The sequence below is a fragment of the Platalea leucorodia genome (assembly GCF_965183815.1).
Source record: "Platalea leucorodia genome assembly, chromosome: 18".
Classification (NCBI taxonomy): domain Eukaryota; kingdom Metazoa; phylum Chordata; class Aves; order Pelecaniformes; family Threskiornithidae; genus Platalea; species Platalea leucorodia.
This window is the reverse complement of record NC_138840.1, coordinates 9,609,027-9,631,690: the sequence shown is the minus strand read 5'-3', so window position 1 is coordinate 9,631,690 and position 22,664 is coordinate 9,609,027. Positions and strand designations below refer to the sequence as shown.

General features: G+C 47.7%; 1 protein-coding gene across 1 annotated transcript in view; it reads right to left on the bottom strand.

Moving 5' to 3' along the window:
• The window catches only part of ARID1A (AT-rich interaction domain 1A), a gene marked incomplete at its 3' end in the record, with an annotated part of 60,374 nt that overhangs the window by 16,023 nt on the left and 21,687 nt on the right, over positions 1–22,664 (bottom strand). Inside the window, exons 2-7 of the mRNA XM_082329649.1 lie at positions 19,801–20,013; positions 18,642–19,103; positions 17,540–17,653; positions 1,935–2,175; positions 1,473–1,562; positions 587–754 (exon numbers count right to left, since the gene is read on the bottom strand). Of these exons, the coding sequence (XP_082185775.1) occupies positions 587–754; positions 1,473–1,562; positions 1,935–2,175; positions 17,540–17,653; positions 18,642–19,103; positions 19,801–20,013 (1,288 nt within the window). The remainder of the gene's footprint in view (positions 1–586; positions 755–1,472; positions 1,563–1,934; positions 2,176–17,539; positions 17,654–18,641; positions 19,104–19,800; positions 20,014–22,664) is intronic.

The window sequence follows — 22,664 nt, the reverse complement described above, 5'->3', positions numbered from 1 at the left end:
AGATAAAAAGAGGGGAAGACAACATCATTCAACTAGTTAGTTTATGAATCACCATAAAAATCTTCTATCAGCAAATATTTAAAGATCACTAACAGAGATGAGGGGGAGTGTTAACACCTCAACAAAAAGTCAAAGTACTTGGATATAAGCCACATAAAATAATGTTTTGACATAGCCAAGTAACAACATCGATTCAAAAGCTGCCTGAAACCCTCCCAAACCTCAGCCGAGCAGAGTGAGCTACATGGTCCAGGACAGGATGTAAAAAACTCACTTAACCCTTTCCAACACTCAATTTTCTTCCTCTCTAAAGAGAACTGGTCCTTCTTCTCTACTACACGGGATGCACGACCTACGTCTTTTTAAACGAGGAGGAAGGATCCTACTTTTAGAAGTACAACTAGCCCTGAAAGCAACACATTTCATCAATCTCAACATGAGGAAAGCACAGTTCCTTCCAGCTCACAAGGAGCGTACTGCTTTGCATTACCCACACATTAAGAGGGGACAAATAAAAACAGTTTAATCAAAGACAAGATGTTACAAGAGAGAGAGGCCTTTTGTATTTGCTGAGCTCAGTTCCCACCTTGAGGTCCGTACTGCCCGCCCTGGGGTCCGTAGCTTCCCATGGAGTTCTGCTGGTATGGCCCCATTCCAGCGTGCATCTGTCCTCCAGAAGACTGCCGGGGAGATAAGGCTGAGCCGGGCTGGGGCGAGCTGTACTGGGGCATCTGAGGATTCCTCTGCATGTAACCTGGTCACCCAGTGAGCGGAGCAGACGATTATTAGTGCACAGTATCCAGAGGTGCCACTGGACACACATGTTCTTAGGTAACAGCAACCTCTGGGACCCACTAACAAAATCCTTTCAGCAACAGCCTAGACAGATTTTACAGTGGTTGCTATTAAGGAGCCAGTGTTATCTGCTAAGATAACAGATCCAATTTCCTGTTTTAACCAGGAAAAAAACCCAAACCTTAGTGTCACAGGAGTAGACAGTACGACTCTGCAAATCCTAGGGGCTTCTTGTTGTTGTTTTTTGTTTGCTTTCTCAGGGTGACAGCTATATACCTTCAGCTACGAGAGCTGAAATTTTACACGCCTTTTCCCCCACACTAACTTTATTCTCTTAGGGGTAAAAGGCACACGATATCGTTGCAAGCACCCCTGATTTTGAAGCTTAAGGTCACGGACCTTGGACAGGCAACATTTACAGAAAAGTGTTTCAAAAGCCAGAGAAAACATCTGACAAGCCAAACTACTAGCTCGGATGGAACATTAAGAGGCCGAACGACCAGCAACAGTTGAATTTACTGCAAGGTGCCTAAACACTTGCAGCTCATAAACCTGGGGCAGCTTTTAAATGCTATCTCAAGATAGAATCCATGTCATCGGGCCAGGTAATTTTCAGTTACACATCTAGCTTTACAAACAGATCCATACAATTAAACCTTTTAACTCGTGTCACACACCTCGATCTTGCGCTATGCTTGACTGGTTCATGGAAGGATGCATGATACTGTCCGACTGGCCACTGGGCGGTCGGGGTGGCATCTGATTGCCTACACCACAAAAAGGAGAGTGGTTAATCACAAAAATGGTACACCACAAAAGCCAAGATGCAAGAGTATTAAATACCAGAACTACAAACAACTTCAGGAGAAGGGTATGTTAGCCACAGTGAAGAAAAACAAGAGCAAGATCAGTCACATTAACCCAGCAAAATGACACTGCTGGTTTACCAGCCGCCCCGCCCATCCTACTGCATCCTTTACAAGTTACAGACATTTTAAAGCAAACAAATGAGATCACAGGACCTCAGTAACCACACAGTACCGACACTGGCCAATTCCTCCCCACTGGCTGTTTCAATTCACTCTCCGGCTGCATGAGGCAGTCCCACCAACGGACCAAGACGTGCCCGGCAGCGTTACCTGGTACTGCAGCAGGTGAAAGCGGACCAGAGCGGGACTGCGCAACACTAGCTGGAGACCCAACTGGGGATGGGGAGGGTCCTCTGATGCCTGGCAGGTGAGGAGAGGTATGTGGAGAGAAAGGAGACTGAGCTGGGTTACTCTGCTCTCCTTGACTGCTGGAAATCCCTGATGTGCTTACTCCAGGACTCAGGGCTCCTTCTGTACCCATGGGTAGATCATCTATTGAACCAGACAGGTCCTGCAATACACAGAGAAACAGATCAGGCAAAAATAAGAAAACGTGGGACTGTTCTTTCACATACCACTAAGAAAGAGTGCATTTCTCCCTTAGGCATACTACAAATAGAAATCAATGAACTCTGTTCATGTTATTGTCGGTAACGAAGGCTGCTGCAGACTGAGGTAACTGCCAGATGTGTCTTATCCTGCTGCCCGTCTCTGAACCCAAGAGTTCCCTAGCTGGTTTGCTGAGTGCTCGCTGATGGTCCAAACAATTGGTTAATTCTCCTACTTGCTTCTTTTAATTCAGTTTAGGGGCAAGAAATTAAAGAATGCATCAACAATACACGTAAAACTGCAAACAGAGGAGACAGTCCATGTGTTCGTGGCTTGGAAGAGAAACGTGGCTCAGCCTCTGAAAGACAGAAAACTCCTGCCTCACCATAATTAATTCATAAACCTCATATGAGCTGGGAAACTACTCACTTGAGATGGATAAAAACAAACTAAACAGAGATTTAAAAGAAAACCATAAAATACTCTTCAGGGTTCCCACTTCCCTTTCTTCAAAGATAGCAAGAATTAGCAGTTACAATATCTGCCTGTAAAGTTTAGCTTTTCTTGAAGGCAAGGCTAGAATATACCCTTCCCACTGCATGTATCCATCCCGAAGAAGAAAAGCATGAAAAGCCTAAGAAAGCTGAAACCTCCAATTGCCACAGTAGCAACTGCAAAGCGACAGCACCAAAAATCAGCTGGCAAGTCTGAAAAACGAGGATGCTTCCAAGAAGATGACGTGAAGATCCAACATGCACAACTGTACTACGTGTTTGACCATAAGGTGCATCAGCTATTCCGGCTTGGCCTGGCGTAAATCAGTAACAGCCCAAGGCAGAGTAAGAGGTGGCAAATTTGAACAGAAAACTGGGAAGTTACAACTATTCCCGTGATTAGATAAAATCTCTGCCAGAGATTCCAAGGATCACAGCGGGTGAAGAAGCGGCAGACCAAAGCTTACCAGGACTTCACCTATCCTTCGTAAGTCTTTCAGAGCAATCAGCCCTGGATCAGACGTGTTCTGGACTGCGCCCTGAAGGCGTTTCAGCTCAACTCCCTCTGCACGGGATTCAGCTGGCCAGCATGAACAGAGCCAACCTCATTTAAAACACCATGCAGAAAGGCCGAGCCAACTGATAAATAACTTGGACGCCCTGGTCTCATTTACACCGACTGGATGATGCCTTGTTTAGCAGCGGTTCGGATAACGTTTTCCCAGCTCTGCGCAGCGCAGAAGGACCTCGGACACAAGATACCACAAACTTAGCAGCCTTCAGAAGCAAGCGAGAGCCCTCCCACTAACACCTGTCTGCCAGGTGATGTGTGAGAAGGCTCTACAGCATGTCCCCATCATCTAAGCTGGAGGACAGTACGTCACAACATCCTAGGAAGTGGAAAACTGGAGTTACGGAAGAATAAAAAACGAGCCGGGAGATATCCAACCATCTCATCACACTTGTGGGACAGACAGCGACATTCAGAAGGACAAAGGGGAGAGCCGGGCATCAGCTGCACCACGCTCAGTTGTGTGCTGCATTTGGTCGATCTTGTCTATTTTAACAGTGGAATTTGATCAAAATGCTTCTAGCAAACACTGGCAATGCTACATTTGAGCTGGAAACGTCCGTCAGTTGGATGACTTAGTGCATAGCGTGCCCTTCCTCCCCTTCCATTACTGCTTCCGTTTGAGAGATCATTTCCTGCACAACAGTCTCGGAGGTCTATTTGCTTACTGCTGAAGTATGAGCTTCCTGGGAAAAAAAGAGCTTTGTTTTATTTCAATGAAAGCTAAAAAACTGCAGAAAAAGCCTAAAAATAGCGTCTAAGAGCTCTCGCAATTTTCACTACCTTCCTATTGTAACATCAAAAGCGTTGCTCATTTACACAGCTGTTTGTTTTTTTTCCCCTGGACAACTTTGACAAAACCCACATTCCTACTGTGGAAACCATCTGAAGTGGGAGTGAAGAGGCAGTATTTCCAACATTTTGCATTAAAAAGCATCAACCAACACAAACAATCAAGAGCAAACCACTCCTCTCCCTGAGACTCACTGCATCTAGCTTCAGCCACTGGTGTCAGACCCAGATTCCCCTCTAAGTCAATGAAGGGATCAGAATGTCCAGAAGCCAACTCAGTCCAACCTAAAATTGGATGGAAATACTGGTATTTCCCTTAAACACATTAAGGTACTTTTAGTCTGAATCACCAAATGCATCCAAACACTGTTTCCATCATCACTGAAATGAAGTTGGAGGCCAAAGCCCTTTGCAGCTTTAAAATCCCCACCGCCATGAGCTTATGCAGGTACGGCGTTTCAGAGCAGTTAAACCTTCAGACCAGAGGGGCAGAGCCTAGAGCTACTTCGATGAGAGATTTTTAGGCTCAAAACAAAAAACGCGTTATAAGTGTACACCTGAGACAACATACTGGCATGAAAGGACAGATACAGAGCGAGCGTGCAAGGTGAAGCGTGGAAGTTCCCTTCCGTCATCAGCAGTGTGCGTGACGTGCTTCTCCAGGAGGCAAAAGAGAAGGTTTGCCTCCAGGACCTGAGGCCACTGCCTGCTACACGGCACGAGCAACACTCATACACGAACCGGGCAGACTAAGAGGATAGGACTTGGTAATGCCAGGCACGAAAATATCTGCAAGACGTAAAATGAAGCAATGTTAAAAAACCATTTGAAAATTAACTCCTAAGTAACTAGATAACAATCTTTAAAGCTGATGTCTTCGACCTTGCCTATGCATCAAAGCTTAACCTAAGTACTGCAAGTCATTTAAAAACATTCAGTTTTAATTAAGCGGGTTAATACAGGGTTGCTTCAGACATGCTAGCGAGGGCCCCTCTGCATTGCTAGCATACCATCACGGACCTCACATATAGGACAAGCAGGCCTCCTAGCTATAAGGCTGTGGATCAGACTCTCAGATCATCAGTTTAAATAAGCTAAAAGTGAATTACATGTCAACCTTTCTTGGATGTTAGGACATGAATTGAAACAGGACCATAAAAATCAAGTAACTCATAAAGTGACTTTCGCCTCTAAAGATCTGCAAGTTTCATGAATTCCAACAATAAAGTCATTTCCCAGCCAAGAAACGCTCTGCCAGCACAGCAGCATTTTCCGAGCGCGTTATTCAGCAGGACAACATTTCTCAGAAGTGCAACTCCTGCAAGGGGAAGGGGAGAAGCAGGGACTGGAATGCCTAAGTGCAAGCAGCTCATCAGTAAGGAGCTGTTTGCCACCTATCAAGTTATTTTCTCAGGATGCCAACCGTCATGGCACAGAGCGGTGGTTTTGGTTTTTTGTTTTAACTAAACCTAAAGGACACCCTCCAGCTCTGATATCCCATTTACTCAAGTGCACCACAAACTAGGGGAAAAAGAAATCTCTCAATCTCTCTACAGACTGTGTGAAGGACGGCCGTAGCAGAAAAGCCTTTAAAAAGGAAAACCTCATTGAAATAATGGAGACCTGCTGCCGTCAGCGGGTTCTGGATCACGCCCAAGAGGAGAGGGCCAGCGACGTTTTATTTGCCTCCCGCAGAGCATCAGGAGGAGACCTGGAAAGACGCAGCAGCACCAGGAGAAGGGCTCTCCTCTCCCCTCCTCCCGCGAGCACAGCCAGCCGAGCCGAGACAGGAGGTGAGGCTCGACAGCGGTAACGCTGCCAACTTGAAGGAAACGTCAGGGTCTGGAGAATTTCCTCACGTGTTTCCAATGTGTTTTTTATGCATTTTATTGCTCATCTGCCATGCAGATCAAAAACGCTGGAGGGATTCCAACTATTTCACACAGAATCTCACACTCCAGGCTGGCTGCAGCCCCAAAGCCTGAGTTTCTTCACTTGAAATACTGCCCAGTGTTATTTTGGGATGTGACCTGATAGCGGAAGCCCACGGGGACCCTGAAACGATAACTGTTCCAGCTGCGATTGGTTGCCCAGCCCTCGCCGATGCCAGCATGGGTTTGTCAGCACTGCTGACAAACAAGGACTCAGCAGCTAACACCTTCTTTTCACACCACAACAAAACCATGCCTGAAATCACACAATCTGGTACCCAAAGGAGGGGGCCGGGGAGTTCATCTATCTCAGGGAAAGGGTTGCAAGTCCTGGCATGACCAACACAAGGGAGCCGGTTAGCTGATGCTGGAAACAGCAAGGCTTCTTTTATATGAAAAGAGGAACCACCATTTCACTATCTGATACAAGTTCATTTGTTAAACAAACACAAAGATGAAACAACGAGAAATACTTTAAGATCAAGGTAACAAAGCCCCAGAGGAGACGAGGCTGACGGCTCCGCTCTGGCCCACCCCACCGGTCTGGAAGAGCAGGAAGACTGACCAGAAGGCAAAGCCATCCCCGCGCCGGGACCGCAGCCTTCCTCCGCGCCTCCCCTGCCCGTCCCCAGCCCGAGCGCCTATGAAAAGGCTGGGGGAAGAGGGAAGGCGCGCCGTCAGGCTGTAATGATTGTAGGCACTATCAGATCACTAGATAGCACTCAAGGAAATTATGATCTGGAGACGAGCGTGTGGTGGAGCTTATAAATTCTGTAAGGGCAGTTGTTTCCATAAAGATGCTTACAAGCAAGACCAGAGAACAATGGCTAAATTTATTCCCCAATTCTTTCTGAAAGGGAAAAACCTTTTCATTGCTTCTGACTAATTGAAATACCTACTTTCTATTACAATTCCATTTTCTCTGCAGTTTCTTTTCCACTCATTCAAGAACTATCAACACTTAAAAATCACAAGCTTGTCCTTTCCTTCTCCTTTATTTCCTTACCCAAAATACCTCAATCCTCTCTATCACAAAAATTACACAGCTGACTGGCAAGCTAGGATCTCCCTGCTATTTCGGGGAAATGGATAGACTCATTCCTCCTTCTACAGTACAGACAACTGAATCTTGCATCTTATGCTTCACAAAGCACTCTACCTCGTAACACAAAGCAGCCCGGAGACCTCACCGTGCTCCGTTTACACCAGACTTACAGATTCATATCACATCCAAGAAGACACCTTGCAAAGCTGACTCGAGATTTCCGCGGATGTGACGGAAGGGGCTGGAGAGGGCTCTGCCGCCTGCCTCCGCCGTCCTACTTACTGCGTGCCTCTTCCACGCCGCTTCCCCAGTACAAACCAGAAGTTGGAGCTGGGGAACACGAGTTAAGCTACAGCAGAAATTCAGTTGACGCTTTCCATCTAGAGAGAGTTAGAATCTACCACCTCCAAAGTTTTTTCTTGCTGACCAGTCATAGAGTCGGTACGGAGTTTTTCAGTCTCCGAGCTGGTCTGGCTTACTGGAGGCACACTGGAAAGGGCCCACACTGCTGCAAGCCCTGCATCACCGCCAGCTCAATTTCAACTGCCACGCTTTACAATTCTGACAAAGCCCATCAGCACGGACCACCACAAACGCAAACCCGCTGAGCACCGGCTCTCAGCGCTCGGTAGGCAGCTGCAGGCTCGCTGAACACCCTGGGTGGGAACGTAAAGACCTACCATCACCATGAGAGGAAAGTGAACTATTCCAAAGCCAAAGCGGATTTCCAGGTCCTGCCCTATCCCAAAAATATACAAGTTGTTCCAGGGAAGACCACCATTCGCCTCACCCTGCTCTTCTACCATCAGTTATTGCGCAGAAGATAACGAGTTCATCTTTACAGCACCAAAAGCACCTCCTAGATGATCATCAGTTTTGGTGCGTGTATGGGCTGGACAAGAGTCAAAGGGGAGGAGGAGGAAGGATGCGTGCAGCATGTCTCTCCAATAAAACCTCCCGCCACATCTAGAACATTTTTGGAATTTAAAGTGAAGCGAAAGATGCCATTAACACTGTTCCCATGCGCTCCGTACCCTGTCACGCTTTGGGAGGAGTGGAGCAGAAACCAAAAATACTTATTTTTAAGCTGCCAGTTTACCTGTTACTGATTTTGCCTTCATACCTGTGTGGGAAGCATGTTCATCCACCTTCCCAAGCTACCCAAGGTGACTAAAGACTAATCAGATATAACCAAAGCCTAGCAACGCTAGCTGGTGTCCCCTTGACCATACGCAGCTTTCCTCCGCTGCCACACAGCTCTCGCCTCTTCCTCTCCGAGGCGCTGGTAAGTTTGTTTTTAGCTTGACAGGGAAAGATGACTCTCTCCTGGCGTAAGAAATAGGGAATGCCCAGAAGGAAGATCGCTACCACTAGCTGCACAGTACGCTCCTGTTTTATGAGAGCTTTTTAAGTTCATGGCCTTGTCTTTTCTCTTATATCCCCTTTCAAAATGAGACAAAATCAGCAATCAGAAGGAACAAAGGGATTTAATTATGCAATGAAATCCACTGGTTTTGGCCCCTCGGATATGTCTGTGGAAGCTCAACCTCCGATCTGAGCAAGGACCACACGTGAGCAACTAGAAAGTAGACAGTTGTCAGGCTCTGCAGCAAGCTCTTTCGGAGAAAAACCCAAGATCCTGGTTACAAAACTAAGCATGCATAAAAACAGTGAGTCCTATTATGTGCCACTTACTCATCCAAGCAGTCCTTAGGTAAAGGAAACAAGTGCTAGACTTTTACTACTTCAAGGGAAAAACACCTGCCCACTAAAACAAATACCAGGAAGGGAACGCTATCAAGGCTTCAGCCTCTGCTAGACGGAGTCCATATTCCCTTCCCTTCCGAGGGGTTTAAGCTCCTCTCAGGCATCAGCGCTGACAATTACAAACCTAAGATGGGGACTAGAACATGCAAGAGAGATTCGTGCAGTTTCCTTGCTCAAAAAAGAAGCTGAAAAGCTCATTCTTCCAGGCTGGCTTTAGACAAACCGGTAGAAGCTGCTGGCTGTAGCTGCACTGCAGGAAAAAGAGCATTTGGAAAGGAGGCTGGCAGGAGGAGGGGCTCGGTGTCACACAAGAAATTTTACTCTGATTGCAAAAATAAGCTGCTGTTCTAATCCACCTCAGTAAATCTAGGCGAGTCTGGTCGTTTGGCAGAAAGCAGGGACAAAATAAAGAGGGAGGACGACAGACGGAAGTGCTGCTGGCTTTACTACATTCCTGCAACGGGAGACCTTGCAAAACAGCCAGCGCTGCTACCGCAGCAGCCATTGATTTTTCAGAGGTCGATACTCCACTCCCACAGATCTACTCGGCAGGAGCTTTAATCACATCTACTGCTCCTACCCTCTGCCACCCCTCCTTCTCTCCCCCCTCCAAATAAAATTAAAAAAAAGGAGGGGGGAGGCAAGGGGGCTTTCCTTCCCCTTCAAACACTGAGCAGGCTAACAAATCTCATATTCTCGGTCTTTGGAGAGGAGAGATTCAAAAGCTGTAGTTGCAGCACAAAGTATAGAAGGAGTAACATGATTCATCCACAGAACAAGATGTCGCTGAAGGGAAAACCCACCGTGGGGAAGGCCAGCATTCCCACTCGGGGAGCGCTGGGTGCTGAGCCCTTCTGCAGGACCCTGGGAAACGCAGCAGCAAAATCTGCAGAAGAGTTTCCATTTAACCCTTCGAAAGCTGCTCAGCTTTGAAAAAGTACTGCTACGTTTATCTGAACATTGACACAACAAAGTATTCAAAGCAGCAGTGGTAAATGCTGAAGTTTTGCTTGACAGAGTAGTGTCAGTTCAGCTAACAGAGAAGCTGGCCCGGCCATCCAGCAGCAGCGTTGCCACACGAAAGGATAAAACCTCCAGCTTCAGCAGTAACGCCGACCCTAAAACAAGTTGCAGGAGAGAAGCATGGAGGGCCCCGGGCACAACGAGCGGCAGCATCGCGGCAGCATCGCAGCAGCGCTGGTTTTTTGGAGGGTGCTGGGGACGCAGGGGGAGCGAGACCTACAAGTCGATCCCATCGATCGGAAAGGCTGGTGTGACACCAGGCCTTGGGAAGGCAACTGCGAGCGAGAAACTAGTGCAGGTCTCAGATGACAGACCACAACCTGTTCATTTAAAGAGCTTTTGTTTTTCTTCCAGAGGTTTTTAAGTATTCTACTTCAGCCTGGACAAACCCCAGATCATATAAAACACTAAATCACGTAAGAGGCAGGAAGCTACCCTCTTATTGCCAGCTGTAAGGATATTCCAATTCCCCAGCAGCGCTTCCTCTGGAAGGCGCTTTCCAGTCTCCGATGTGTTCAATTTAGACTCCAAAGCATTTAGTCATCTCAGCATGTGATTATGCCACCATGCCAACCACACGAGTTAGGGTGGGCAAAGAAACGCAGCAACGGCAGGAGTCTGAAATAATTAAAAAATTATAAAGGCCCCTGCTCAGGCCAATACTTTGGATTTTAAGACAGCTCAGCTTTTAGTATTGTTATCAGCCTCTTTGAAACAATTAAGAGCGACAGAATCAATTTCTAAAAAAGCGGAAGGAAGAAAGATTTTAGGAGAGAACAAGGTTTCTAAGGTATCGGGTATTTGCGAGCCTGATGAATCTGGTGGTCCTCTCGCTGGAAAACGCTGCTGAAGAGAGAGCTGAAAGCTGGCGGCTCCTTCCCAGCGTCGGTCGTACCGGTGGGAGGCAGCGAGGGAGCGACACGAGGGGCTGCGGCCGGGCCCCCCGACACCGCCAGCTGGGGCATCTCTAGAGAAACCACCTCCGGCCAAGGACCCGTCTGCAGCACCGCACCCGCGCCCAGGTACCGCTGACCTGGACGGGACAGAGAGGCTGAAGACACATTTGGAAAGAATCAAGGAAATTCTCCTCTCGCCCTGGCTCAGAGCAGCACGCCTGCACGGGAAGAGGTAATATAACCATGGAAACCTGGCCCAGGCCAGACGCTGATGTACGCCCGGTGCTACCCTCGGGGTCAGGGTGCCAGAACAGTCAATTCCTAGAGATGTCGCTTCAGGAAATTCAGCTTTGGTTGTTTTTTTTTTTTTTTTTTTTTTTTAAATAAAGGTTTCTACTTTCCTGGGTAAGCCCTGATTCAAAATTGTAATAGAAAACAATGACACAACTCCTGCTCCAATTACCAGGACTTGCGTGAAATCACGGCGCGAACCTCGTACCCCCACGGGTGCGGGCGCAAGCCCACGCGAGCAGCGCGGCCGCTGCGGGAAGGAGCGGAGCAGACAGAGCCTTGGGCCCCTGCCATGCCCCACGTTTGAGCCCCATCTGAAATAGTTTTCTCCACGGCATTTATGATCGCGCACGTCTCCAAGACAAGTCAATCCAGCACGCCAAAAGGACAGTAACAGGAAAATGATTCCTGTAAACTGAAAGCTCAGGTGTGGCAGCATTTAAAACGCGTGCAGCGCTGTCAGCCAAAGTTAAACACCTTCCTTTACCCCTGCCAGCGCTCCACGCAGCAGACGAAGGTGACACCAACGTGGACTCTCCCTCCCCTGCACGGCGCGGGACCGCTGGCAGGGTTAAGTTTGGATGGCAAGGGAAGAGGATGAGGCTAGCGCATCCGACTGACGAGAGGCTTCCGCGCATTTTAAAGGGTCTCCAACGACACCAAGTCAGCAGCAAAAAGGAAGCGAAAAACTGATTTCCCTGCCCTACAACGAGCTTCTCGAAAGCGCGTCTAAAAGCGGAGGGTCGCCTCGCGAGGCGCGCGTTTCAGCCGTTACGGCGCAAGGAGCGGCTCCGTGTTTTCAGGCTGCGGCGGCGCAGGGGATGCGTGTGACAGAGCACAGACTATTGTTCGGGATCCAAGACCAGAACTGGTCATCCTACAGCAATTTCCTGATTAAACACTGACCCGCCTAGTCACTCTGGCCCGGCCTAGAAGAACAAGAGCCCGTCCTCTCCCGAGCGAGCCGCCAGCCGTCCCTGCCGCCCACCTCCACGCGGAGGTCGCCGTCTCCTCTTTCAGTTGGGTCCGTAACCGAAATCGCTCCTAAGAAAACGAAAGGCTGGGGGTTAGGGGAATCTGTGCGAGGCGTGCAGGCAGGAAGCGGAGCCGAGCCGCTCGCGACCAGAATAGAAACAGGAAACGAGCCCGGCATCGAGCATAGCGCAACCGCTGCCAGCGCAGGCTCCGGCGAAGCCGCATCAGCGGCTCCGCGCGGCACCGGCTCGAAAGGGACGTTCACGGGAGGCGGAGGGCTCCGCGCAGCCCGGAGAGGGCCCGGGCGATGCGGCGTGGGGTGGGGAGTCTCCTCCCGAGCACCGGGTCGGATTAGCTCGGTTCAAACCCGGAGGAAGGGGCGGGAGGAGAGAAAATTGCCACATGGACAAATAGCTGAGCAACCCCGAGAAGCAGGTCACAGGCGCCAAACATGTCACTGGAGCGGCTGGAAGATCGGGGGAGCTTTGCGAGCAGCACTCCACGCTCTCCGCAGCTCTAGAGGTTATTAGCAACATTTAAAAATGACAAAAAAAGGGCACAGCCTTCTTAAGAAACCACACAAAAACGATGGCCACAATCACACACCAAGAAAAGCTCAGGGAGAGGAGCTTCGGTCAGGAAAAAATGTTTTCAACTCCCCGCATCACCATAACTTGGGATAGAAACCTTCAGATCAGCACAAACTGGAACGCACCGATCTCTCTAGTACCAGTGTTTCAGGTATTGTGCTCCTCGGGGCAAGCCGCCGGCTGCTGCTGCGCTGATCTGCATATCCACTGTGATGCCCAGGCACCACCGCATGCAACCACCCCGCTTTGAAATGCATACGTCGCTAATCCCTCTCTTCAGGAAAGCAATAAGACAAGCTCAAAAGGCCAAATACAAACCCAACAGAAGCAGGAAGTCCCATTTGGAAAAAGAAAAAAGAAAAAAAAAAATAAAAAGGGCCTGAAGTGACCAGCAAATCCAACTGTACAACGTTCTTTTCCCCTCCCCCAAAAGAAATTGTCAAAATGATGAATTTTGAGCTCAAAGACTTTTTAAGAAAACGTTCATTTCCTGGGCCGCACCTCCCTCCCCATCCAGGGCAGCTCTGAGACAGCTTTTTGCTGCATTTCAGCCTGTTGCGTTGATTATTTCCAGGTCAGGGGACGCAGCTGACAGAGCTCAACTTTATTCCACTTCAAGTACCCACAGAGCACAAGCTGAAATGACCGCTTTGTAAGAATGGCAAATCCAAACGGTGCTTCCCTGACAACCTCCAGTGTCCAAATTCAGAAACTACTGGACTTAAGAAAGGAGGAGGTAAGCGAACCAGAAACACCCCCAGCTGCTGGGGACATTCACAGAAGGGTTCTTTCTGCGCAGGCCAAAACCCTGCAGCCTCGTTCCTCTCCCCTCCCCACAAAACCTAATTTTGCTAAATCCATACTGCAAAGACCTAAGATTAGAATGCACGTTCAAAAGTGAAACATGGATCAGGAATTTGTTTTCAGTTGGTTATATTCCTTTCTGCCATTGACAAGACACTTTTCAGATCTAAAGTCAGAGATGAACCAAAGTGAAACACAGCTGAAGAAGCAAAACCATTTTCCAACAGTGCAAAATACTGAGATTAAAACGATTCCCACACCACATCGAGATGAAAACAAGTTGCCCAGAACAGGGATGGGGTTTCTCCCCCAGGCTACGCAGCACACTGACCAAACAAACTACGGACATTCTGGGGTGGGAATTCTGAAACTTCTGTCCAAGCTGCCCCAGTTTGCTTCATTACGTATTCACTGCAACAAAAACTCCAACGCAACCTTGCTATTTCAGGACCTCCAAAACCTTGCCAGAATCTGTCCTCCTGGTGTGGCCACAAGTCCCACCCCATGCAGAAGCGTCCCTATCAAAGCACCGCTGAAAACAATACCTGTCACAAAAGTTTTGGTTTCCGCAGATAGGAAAGCTTCACCGAAGAAATCCCAGAAGGTCCAGCAAAAAAGCAAATACAAGCCAGTATATACTGGTATCAAACCAGTTTTGCTTTATAAATGGCATTCGGGGCCAGCCTGGAGGTCCTAACACCACAGATGCCAACGTCTGTGGCTGGGAAGGTACGAGCAGCCTGGCGTGGCAACCACCGTCTCGATGCTCCACTCCTCGTCCATCTCAAAGACGTCAGGAGCTTGCGCTCAGCTCCTTCAAGGCAGCCCGTAAGACAGAGACTGGGGCAAGGTGACAATCTGTTGCATGTTTCATAATGAGATACAAAATTCCTCCCAACAAACCTAAAAGTCCAGAGAACTTTACAGCAGAACTCATTTGCAATCCAAACCCAAACGGATGCCCCATTTACTTGCTACCAGCACCTTCCATGTCTAAGCAGAAGGTAATTAATAGCGGGAAATACTTGAGTCCTACAGACTCAGAATCCAAGCCTCAAAAGGTAAAGACACCAAATAAACTGGATACGACTTGCCAGGAAGAATTCTTTGCTAAGGAGAAGAGACTAGGGAATCTCCTGGGAGAAGCAGATTTATACTCAGGATTACTATTCCTCTATTACACCCAGACACAAAAGACTACACTTCTCCCATACACAACAGCAACCTAAGTTTAGTTTAGCTGCAATCCTGACAGAGCCTCCCTAGGGAAGCAGCAAATTCTTCAGAGGAATTCTTCACCTAGCCTGCTACGGGAAAAGAGCACCAGCCAGGACACTCGCAGGGATGCACTGCTCTTTAAAAGGCATCGGTGAGCTCGAGTTAGCAGCAGCGTTCTCCCCCCAAATGCAGCAAGTACAGTCTTCAGAAAGGGAACAACAAACCAGGAAATACTTAAGCTAGAACAGCCTGCAACACAAGCAGAAATGGAAGACCAGACATTTCGCTACTTACAGATGAGCAGACAAAGCATTAGAGAAATCAGTGATTTGACTCTTCTGCTGTTAGAAGTCTGAATATGGGAACATCACCAGGAAAAAGTTTAGTTAGTGAACAAAAATCATTACCAGGAAGGTATCTTGAAGACCCCCACCCAGAACGATCAACATGACATTTCTTAGGCAGGTCCTACCAAGGCCAGTAAGAGCGCAGAGGAGTTGAGCAACTTGACAATGTCACCATCCAGGAGATCCCCACCTCCTGAAACGGTGATGGGATCGGCTGAAGAAGTATTCCCCCCCTTACTGCTTAGAATTCCAACATTAATGGTGGTGTACAATATTAACGCGTAAAGCTCAAAGACTCGTCAAGGCACTGGGTACATAAATTTAACACTTCATAAGAACCTAAAAAGCAGCAACCTCCTCTTCCCGCTGGAGCTGATCTTAATTAAAGATGATGCATGGCACAATTTGCCCCGATTCCAAGAGACCCAGCGAGCTATTCCACAGAGCCCACTGAGGCTTGGAAAAGGACTCAGAACTCCACAAAAAATTAAAAGCCCACAAACTAACTATGCTTCTGTAAGTCATACAAAATGGCAAAACAGGGATCCAGGAATCCTCCCGAGTAGGATAAAACTTTCTAAAACAGACAGACTGAGCAATACAAGGAAGATAAAAAGAAATTGATAGCACCCTTCCACGTAGCTCGGCTGTTTCTAAGCATCCCCAGGCCAAACTCTGTGCAAGAGATCGATCACTGAAACGAAGAGTTGGCTTCCATACACCTCTCTCTAAACCCTTCCACAGCATCGCTGTCTGATGCGTTTCTCAATCTACAGACAGGGGTGCTGGTCTTGTCCTACAAGAGCCTCACAAGAAAACAAGGAATTATGAAACACATACAAGAATAAGGGCGAGTTTCTGCAGGGTGTCTCCTTTTTTTAATTTTTGACTACCAAGGAAGAGAAGGCCCAAAAATACACCGGGGCTGGGTAAGCTAAAGACTGCTTGATTCCTTAAATGCAAATTATTTGGTGATAAAGTCAGGAGAACAGGATGACTATAAAGCCTGTTTAAAACAGAAGCGAGCTTTATAGCTGGCCAATTCTAAAAGCTGGGCCCATTTTTTGAACCCTGGACTTCTCTCGGGCAAACCTCTGAAGTACCTGATCAGAAACCAGTGGACATTTAAAACTTTTAAACTGGATCAAATTCCCTCATTTCTAGGTTCCTTCACTCTTACAGCAGAGATGGGTATCTCTGCTTAAACTGCTCGGGAAAAGGGAAAACTTGAAAGGGGCCAAATACATTTAACCACAAGGTATAAAACAAACTCCCACTTTGTGCTGAGAAGGAGCCACTTCTGCTATGCAGAGCAACTAATTCCTATAATCTGAGTCAGAGGGCGCTGATTGGTACGATTCACGAAGGCTCTATCAGCAATGCTACTGAACAGGACTTCCCACCGTTCGGAGCTAGAGCAATTTCTTCAATTACTTCAGTGGCTTCACTTTTCCTACATTCTTCGCCAGAAGATGGGTCACATGGAAGAACTTGTGGAGAGGCAGAGTGGAAAGAAACATGCTATTTAAAAGGATTTTCCCCCAGGCCTCAGAACAAATTAAATCTTTGTAATCAGGGTCCAAAAGGAAGGGCGGGGGGGGGGGGGGGGGGGGGGGGGGGGGGGGGGGGAAGGAAAAAAAAAGAAAAAAGAAACAACCCACAACTACTCCCATTAGGTGGCCAGAACTAGAATCACTTTGTATTTTGGGTGACAATTTGTACCCACAGTCCAAAGGAATTATTTCAAGGGGCTCACAACAAAGCCATTCTTGCTGCTGAGAGCAAAAATAACTTAGCTATATACACAGCTCACTCTCCTCTGACCAGTCCAACTGCAGCTTAGAAAACTGACTTAGCCAGTGGCTAAACAAAAAAATAAAAGCTCACTCACTTCCTACCGGTTACAATGACAGTAACCGGCAACATCAGAACTCAGCAGCTCCAAACTTTTCTTCCAAGTCAGAGGCACAGACCAATTTGTGCAAACTAATCCAAACTTTTAACCCTTCTCCATTTTCCTGATGAAGTTTTAACCCAAAGTTAAACTGTTCTGGTCCAAAAAGCGCTGGAACGCCAGGCGCTAATCTCATACCCAACTGTTTACTGTACATACAGCAAGCAGATTTAGAATGCGAAAGAAAATATAATTCTCCCTCTGTCAAGGAAGGAGCTATCTGTGACTGATCTTCCTCACTCCAGGTACTAATAAACTTGCCGTTTTCACCAACTGTTCAGTCAGATTGGACCAAAGAAGCTTAAATCAGCAGTATAAGGATCCAATGACAGAGAAACGGAACCGCGCCGCCAGTCTGCTAACCACCAGCGGGCTGAAGGAACAAGAAAATAAACCAGAGACACTTTCCCCTACCAGAGTATTTAGGGTTAAACTTTACTCTGAAATCCATTACTTTTGTAAATTACATTTAATCTCCAGTGGGAAGCCAGAAGCTAATGACTTAGTAAAAAGCACAGGCAGCCTCCATCATTCCCATTTCCATGTGGAATACCACCAGCGCTAATTTATCCTGCCGTGCTTCTGATTGCCCTCGCCCCATTCACTTCTAGATCAGCTCACCACTCACCGGCAGGCTAGAAGGTCTGGACTGAAGATTCAAGTTCATATCTTCTTGCCCTTTACTGGAAGCCATTGAGGGAGCAGATGATGCCTGGGACCCAAATGAGTCTTGAGATAACTCCTGAAACACCAAGAAACACCACAAGTGGGAATAAAATCATGGCTCTGCTGGAATCATTCTGGTATATTCTCACATGGTGGAAGAATTATGTACCCTTGGTGACATCTGCCCAAAACAGGAAATAAGACAGCAGAGTTCGAGGCAGCACGCCCACCGCTCCGCAGGAGGACACCCACTGCCCGACCGCTGCAGGGAGCGCGGGGAGCGCAAGTCGAGAGCACGACAGAACAGCAATGCTCCGGCTTTCCCTTATTACAGATCCTGAAGGACAGAGACTGTCCTGGAAGACTTCCCACTTAGCTGCTTCATCTTCTAACATCTTACGATAGCTCTAAGTACTTCATTACACAAACAAGGCAAGTCAATTAAAATCTTCAGTTTTTCAAAAGCCACCTTTGGCGCACTGCAATGTTTGCTGAAAGGTCCCAGCTAGCTTTTCACACAACTATTAAAATTCTATTAAGCCTTGCAGAAAATAAATACAATTTATATTAAAAAAAAAAAATCTGCTTCGTGATTTTATCTTCAATTCCATGCACTCGCTGCTTTGTTTCTCCTCCCTAAAGCCAAGTTTTACATTTAAGAGCAAACTCTTCCGTCATCATCTGTGTGTCACTCTGCAAACTGTGCTCTGCTATTGTGCTAAACCAAGTAGCTCTGTAGACCACCTGGAGAACTTCTGCAGACCACAGCGTGAAAACCATTCCAGTACAAAATCCTTTAGACTGGTATTGCCAAACAGCAGCATTTACTCGACAGCAGTCTTCAAAACTGCAGTATTAGCTCGGCTTAGCCTGTTACCACCACCACATCGCTCCGAGAGATAGAGATCTAGACACAACAGAGAAAGCAGCACATCTATTACGGTAATCGTTCCAGCCAGCTTGCTGACGTGTAGCTCAACCGACTTTAACGCAGAAAGAAAAGGATTTGCCCGAGTTTCTTTAACAATCTCTTACAGAAGGAAACAAAGCAGGAGACAGCCTACCTGAGGAGGGGGGAAGCGTTGCTGGGAGTACGCAGACTGCTGCTGCTGCGGCTGTGACTGAGGGTATGAAGACGACTGCTGAGAAAGAGCCGAGGAAGCTGTCTGCTGAGTTTGTTGCTGCTGCTGGTAGGGCGACTGTGACTGCTGCTGTGAGTAGGGAGGCTGACTCTGTTGATGTTGCTGGGCTGTGGACTGCTGTTGAGGATACGGAGTTGGGGACTGCTGATGGGGCGCCTGGGACTGCTGCTGAGAATACGCAGGCTGCGATGTCTGAAGTTGTGGAGGCTGAGACTGAGGCTGTTGCTGCTGCTGATAAGAAGGCTGAGAGTGAGGGGTCTGGGATGGAGGCTGCTGAGAATATGGAGGCTGCTGCTGTTGGGGATGAGGGCTTTGCTGGTTGTAATACGGAGTCTGGCTTTGCTGCCCATATGCACTGGGGCCCTGCTGTCCGTAAGGAGGAATCTACAGAAGAAGAGGGTAGAGTTATACCAGTTATGAAAGTATTTTACATACACACACAAAGTCAGACTATGCTCAAGAAGAAAAAATTCAGAGACCTGCGCAGAGCAGTTAACTAGGAACGTACTGGAAATGCCACTAGCTAGGTAATTCCCAGACAACAGCAGAAGTCACTTGTGTATGACATTATTCTTGGCAGTAACACAATTTTAATAGGCACCATAACTAAGTTTTTAGGGATCCCGATCTGACCACCCTTCAATGATAGCAATATCAAAAGGAAAGACTGCTTGCTCCAAAAAAAAAAGGCAGCCTTTTGAATCCTGCCAACAGTCCAGCAGGAGCCACTTGGATCATGCAGCAAGGCAAAACTGACCTGAAGTCATTTCTTCTGTAAAGAACAGCTGCATCTTTAACAGAAGACAGCAGAAAGGCTGTCTTACTCCCCTCACTGTTTTTCCCTTGTTTGATTCACTGCTCTGCCGCTGCCTCTCTTGGAAGCGAGGATTCCACAGGTCCTCGTACATCGATCACACCTGCATCCAGGTGTGGTGCAGCACGCACCCTAAAGAAATGCCATTTTACCTAAGCGACTGATCCCAACCTGGCTGAAGGTGGTCCCTTCAGAAGACACAGTACTTCGCTGCTCTTCTGCCTGCCCCTGCTGCAAACAGAGGCTACAGAAGCTTGGGTGCTCTACCTGCTGTGCATATGAGATGCTGCCCATTGTACTCTGCGTCCTGCTTTGCATTCCCATGGGATATCTCTGGGGAGTTTGTGGCCCATACGGCTGTCCTGGATAGCCATGTCCTTGCTGTGGCCCCGCTTGAGGTCCCTGCTGTTGTGTGTACGGGTTGCTTCCTCCATACGGCTGAGGCCTCATCTTCCCCATCTGATCCATTGGGCTCGAAGGCTGCAAAGCAAGCGGCAACACACGATGTGCACCCAGTTTCATACAGGAATCGTTCACAACTTCCCAAAAACCCCAGAAGGTTCCAACAGGTTGGCGCAGAGAAGCAGAAGCTTGTCTGTCTTTTCTCCAGCGCTAAACCCCCAGTCACGTTCTCAATTACAGCAGGATTCCTGCTGCCCTTTCAAACCTACAGACGTTTCACAAAGAACAAACCCAATGAGAAGGAGTCATTTTATGCTGACATATCTCCTGTGGACGGAGGACAGGAAAGAAGGGGGCAAGGATCATTAAGAAAGATGAATTATCGGTGTAAGTGGCTTTTCCCCATCGTAGGTAGTAGTTTAACGTCCAGCTATTCCACAACAAGGTAAATTTAGGCTGAAAATTTAAATATTCACAAGAAACACTGCTTCTTTCACACATAACAAGGTCTCCCAAAACACTACAGGCTGTTAATTTACACTTACGCATTTCAATTAATCCATATTGATGTAGTAATCCTGGGCAGTGCTACTGACATTCACAGAGTTCAAGACTGCAGATCCATTTTTACATTTTTTTTTTTTACATGTGGTTTTTGTCTGCTGCCTTTTGTAGAATCAAGATTTCTAAATCAAATTTCTTTGAATACATGAAAAAAAAAAAAATTTGTCAGCCTTGAAAGTCAGGTCCCTGAGTTTTACAGCAGACATGAGGAGACGAGTGAATAAATGCAACTTTCCTAGGACTTCCTAATGCGTACTGCCCCTGCCTGGAGCCAAGACACAAGAAGAGTCAATCAAATTTCCTGAAAATACAATAAACCTCAAAACACAGCCTTTCTACCCAGATAGGACTATTCCCACGCTAAAGCAAGGACTGTTTTGGCGTAGTGACCTCTAAATGAATCCCAGGCGCAGTCTTTAACCTCCATCACTCGGACTGAATAAGAATTGTTCGCTGATCTCCTGATGACCTAACTAATACCAATTAGATGTTTTCCACCAGATCACCATGACAATGGACTCTCTATTACACCATTCCTTCCTGCAACTAGCCCTAGGGTGGTATTTGTACAGATCCACCCTCTCTTGCTGAGATCAGGTGCTTGAGGAGTGGCACTACAGGCCTGCACAAGCAAATATCGCACAAAGCCAGCTCCTGCTGGAAACCTGGAAGAAGCCCGGAGACCAGAACAGCATTTCAGTTATGTTTGCAGAACCCACCCTCCTAGGAAAAAAAGTTCGTGCAGCATGCTACACTTCAGAAAATCCTACCCCAACAGCCAGCACAGCTTGAAGTCCCAACACACAGACCCTGAAAACATTTGTTTGACCAGCTGTCTGCTACCTCTTGCCTGCCAGGCAAGCCACACAGCACCGAGCCCACGCCAAGCAGAAGCAAGCGGGGCGCAACGGGGAGTTAATGGTACTCTTGTGGGGCAACAGCAGCTGGGCCACGGGAGGGAGTTTACGGAGATGGCAGGAAAAGCACCCCGGTTTTGGTAAGGGGGGGGCTACCCACTCCACTGAAATCAGGCTCCCCTAGACAAATTTGCACCGATATGGCACAAATCAATTAAGAACCAGGTCCAAGTCCCCTCCTCCGCTCCAGCTCAGCCCCGGACACCCCTGCAAATAACGGTGTTCGCCGTCCTACGGAAGCTGTTCACAAATAACCATGTGCGTGGCACCGGTATGACTCTCTTTATCGAGGCAGATTTTAGCTGCCCTGCCATGCTCAGCTGTGCTGGACGTTTCCATCCTCGGCCGCGAGGCAGGGCCATGAGGAGGAGGAAGCCCAGAGAAGCCCTTGATCCCTGCACTCCCGAATGGCCAAACCCCCCGGACCGTGCCATGCACCCACCATGCCTGGAAAGGAGCTTCCGTTCAGGGGGTCGGGGAAAAAAAGAAAGAGGTCTTTGATGGCCGTAGTCTGACTCTCGGAGCTACGCTGACTTACCTCCTGAAGGGCAGCATCCATGCCGAGCTTTCATACACCCTAACGGATGCAAATTCTGTTTACATCTTTCAAGCAATTGTCCCTAATGCTTCCTGAGTCTTGCCTTGTGGGTATCACCTCAGATTACTGACATCTTTTCCCTCCCCACATTATCTGCTTTGGTATGTAAAAGCGGTGCCACCAGGAGTGCTTCCAGCTTTTGACAAGTCAAACCTCTCTTTCACCACCACCCCCCGAACACACACCTCCTTCCTTCTCCTACCTGATCAGCTGCAACCTTGGGGTTACCGACTAAACATTTCAGCATCTTTTCCGTTTGTTACTTGCTTCCTCCTGGTTGTTACCTCACCTTCGCAGCCCGCTAGCAAGGGCAGCTTCTCAAATACATTCCTGTTCGGGGATTTTTTTAATTTTTTTTTTTTTTTCTAAATACGCACACACCACACGCTGCCTCCTCTGCACAGATTTTCTTGTCTGTGGTCACCCACAAAGCTAACCATATCTTCAGGAAGGAGAGAAACAAGGTGAAGATCCACTTTTCCATGACTCCTACAGGAAGCATGACAACTGTTAAAAAACTTCAAGAAACATTTGGAACTGTTTATGCAGCCATTTAAAAAGAGAGAGAGAGAGAGAGAGGGAAAAGAAAAAACCCAAACCCCAAACATATTTCCAGGATGTGACCAAGTGGTCACCTTGATTGCTCAGCG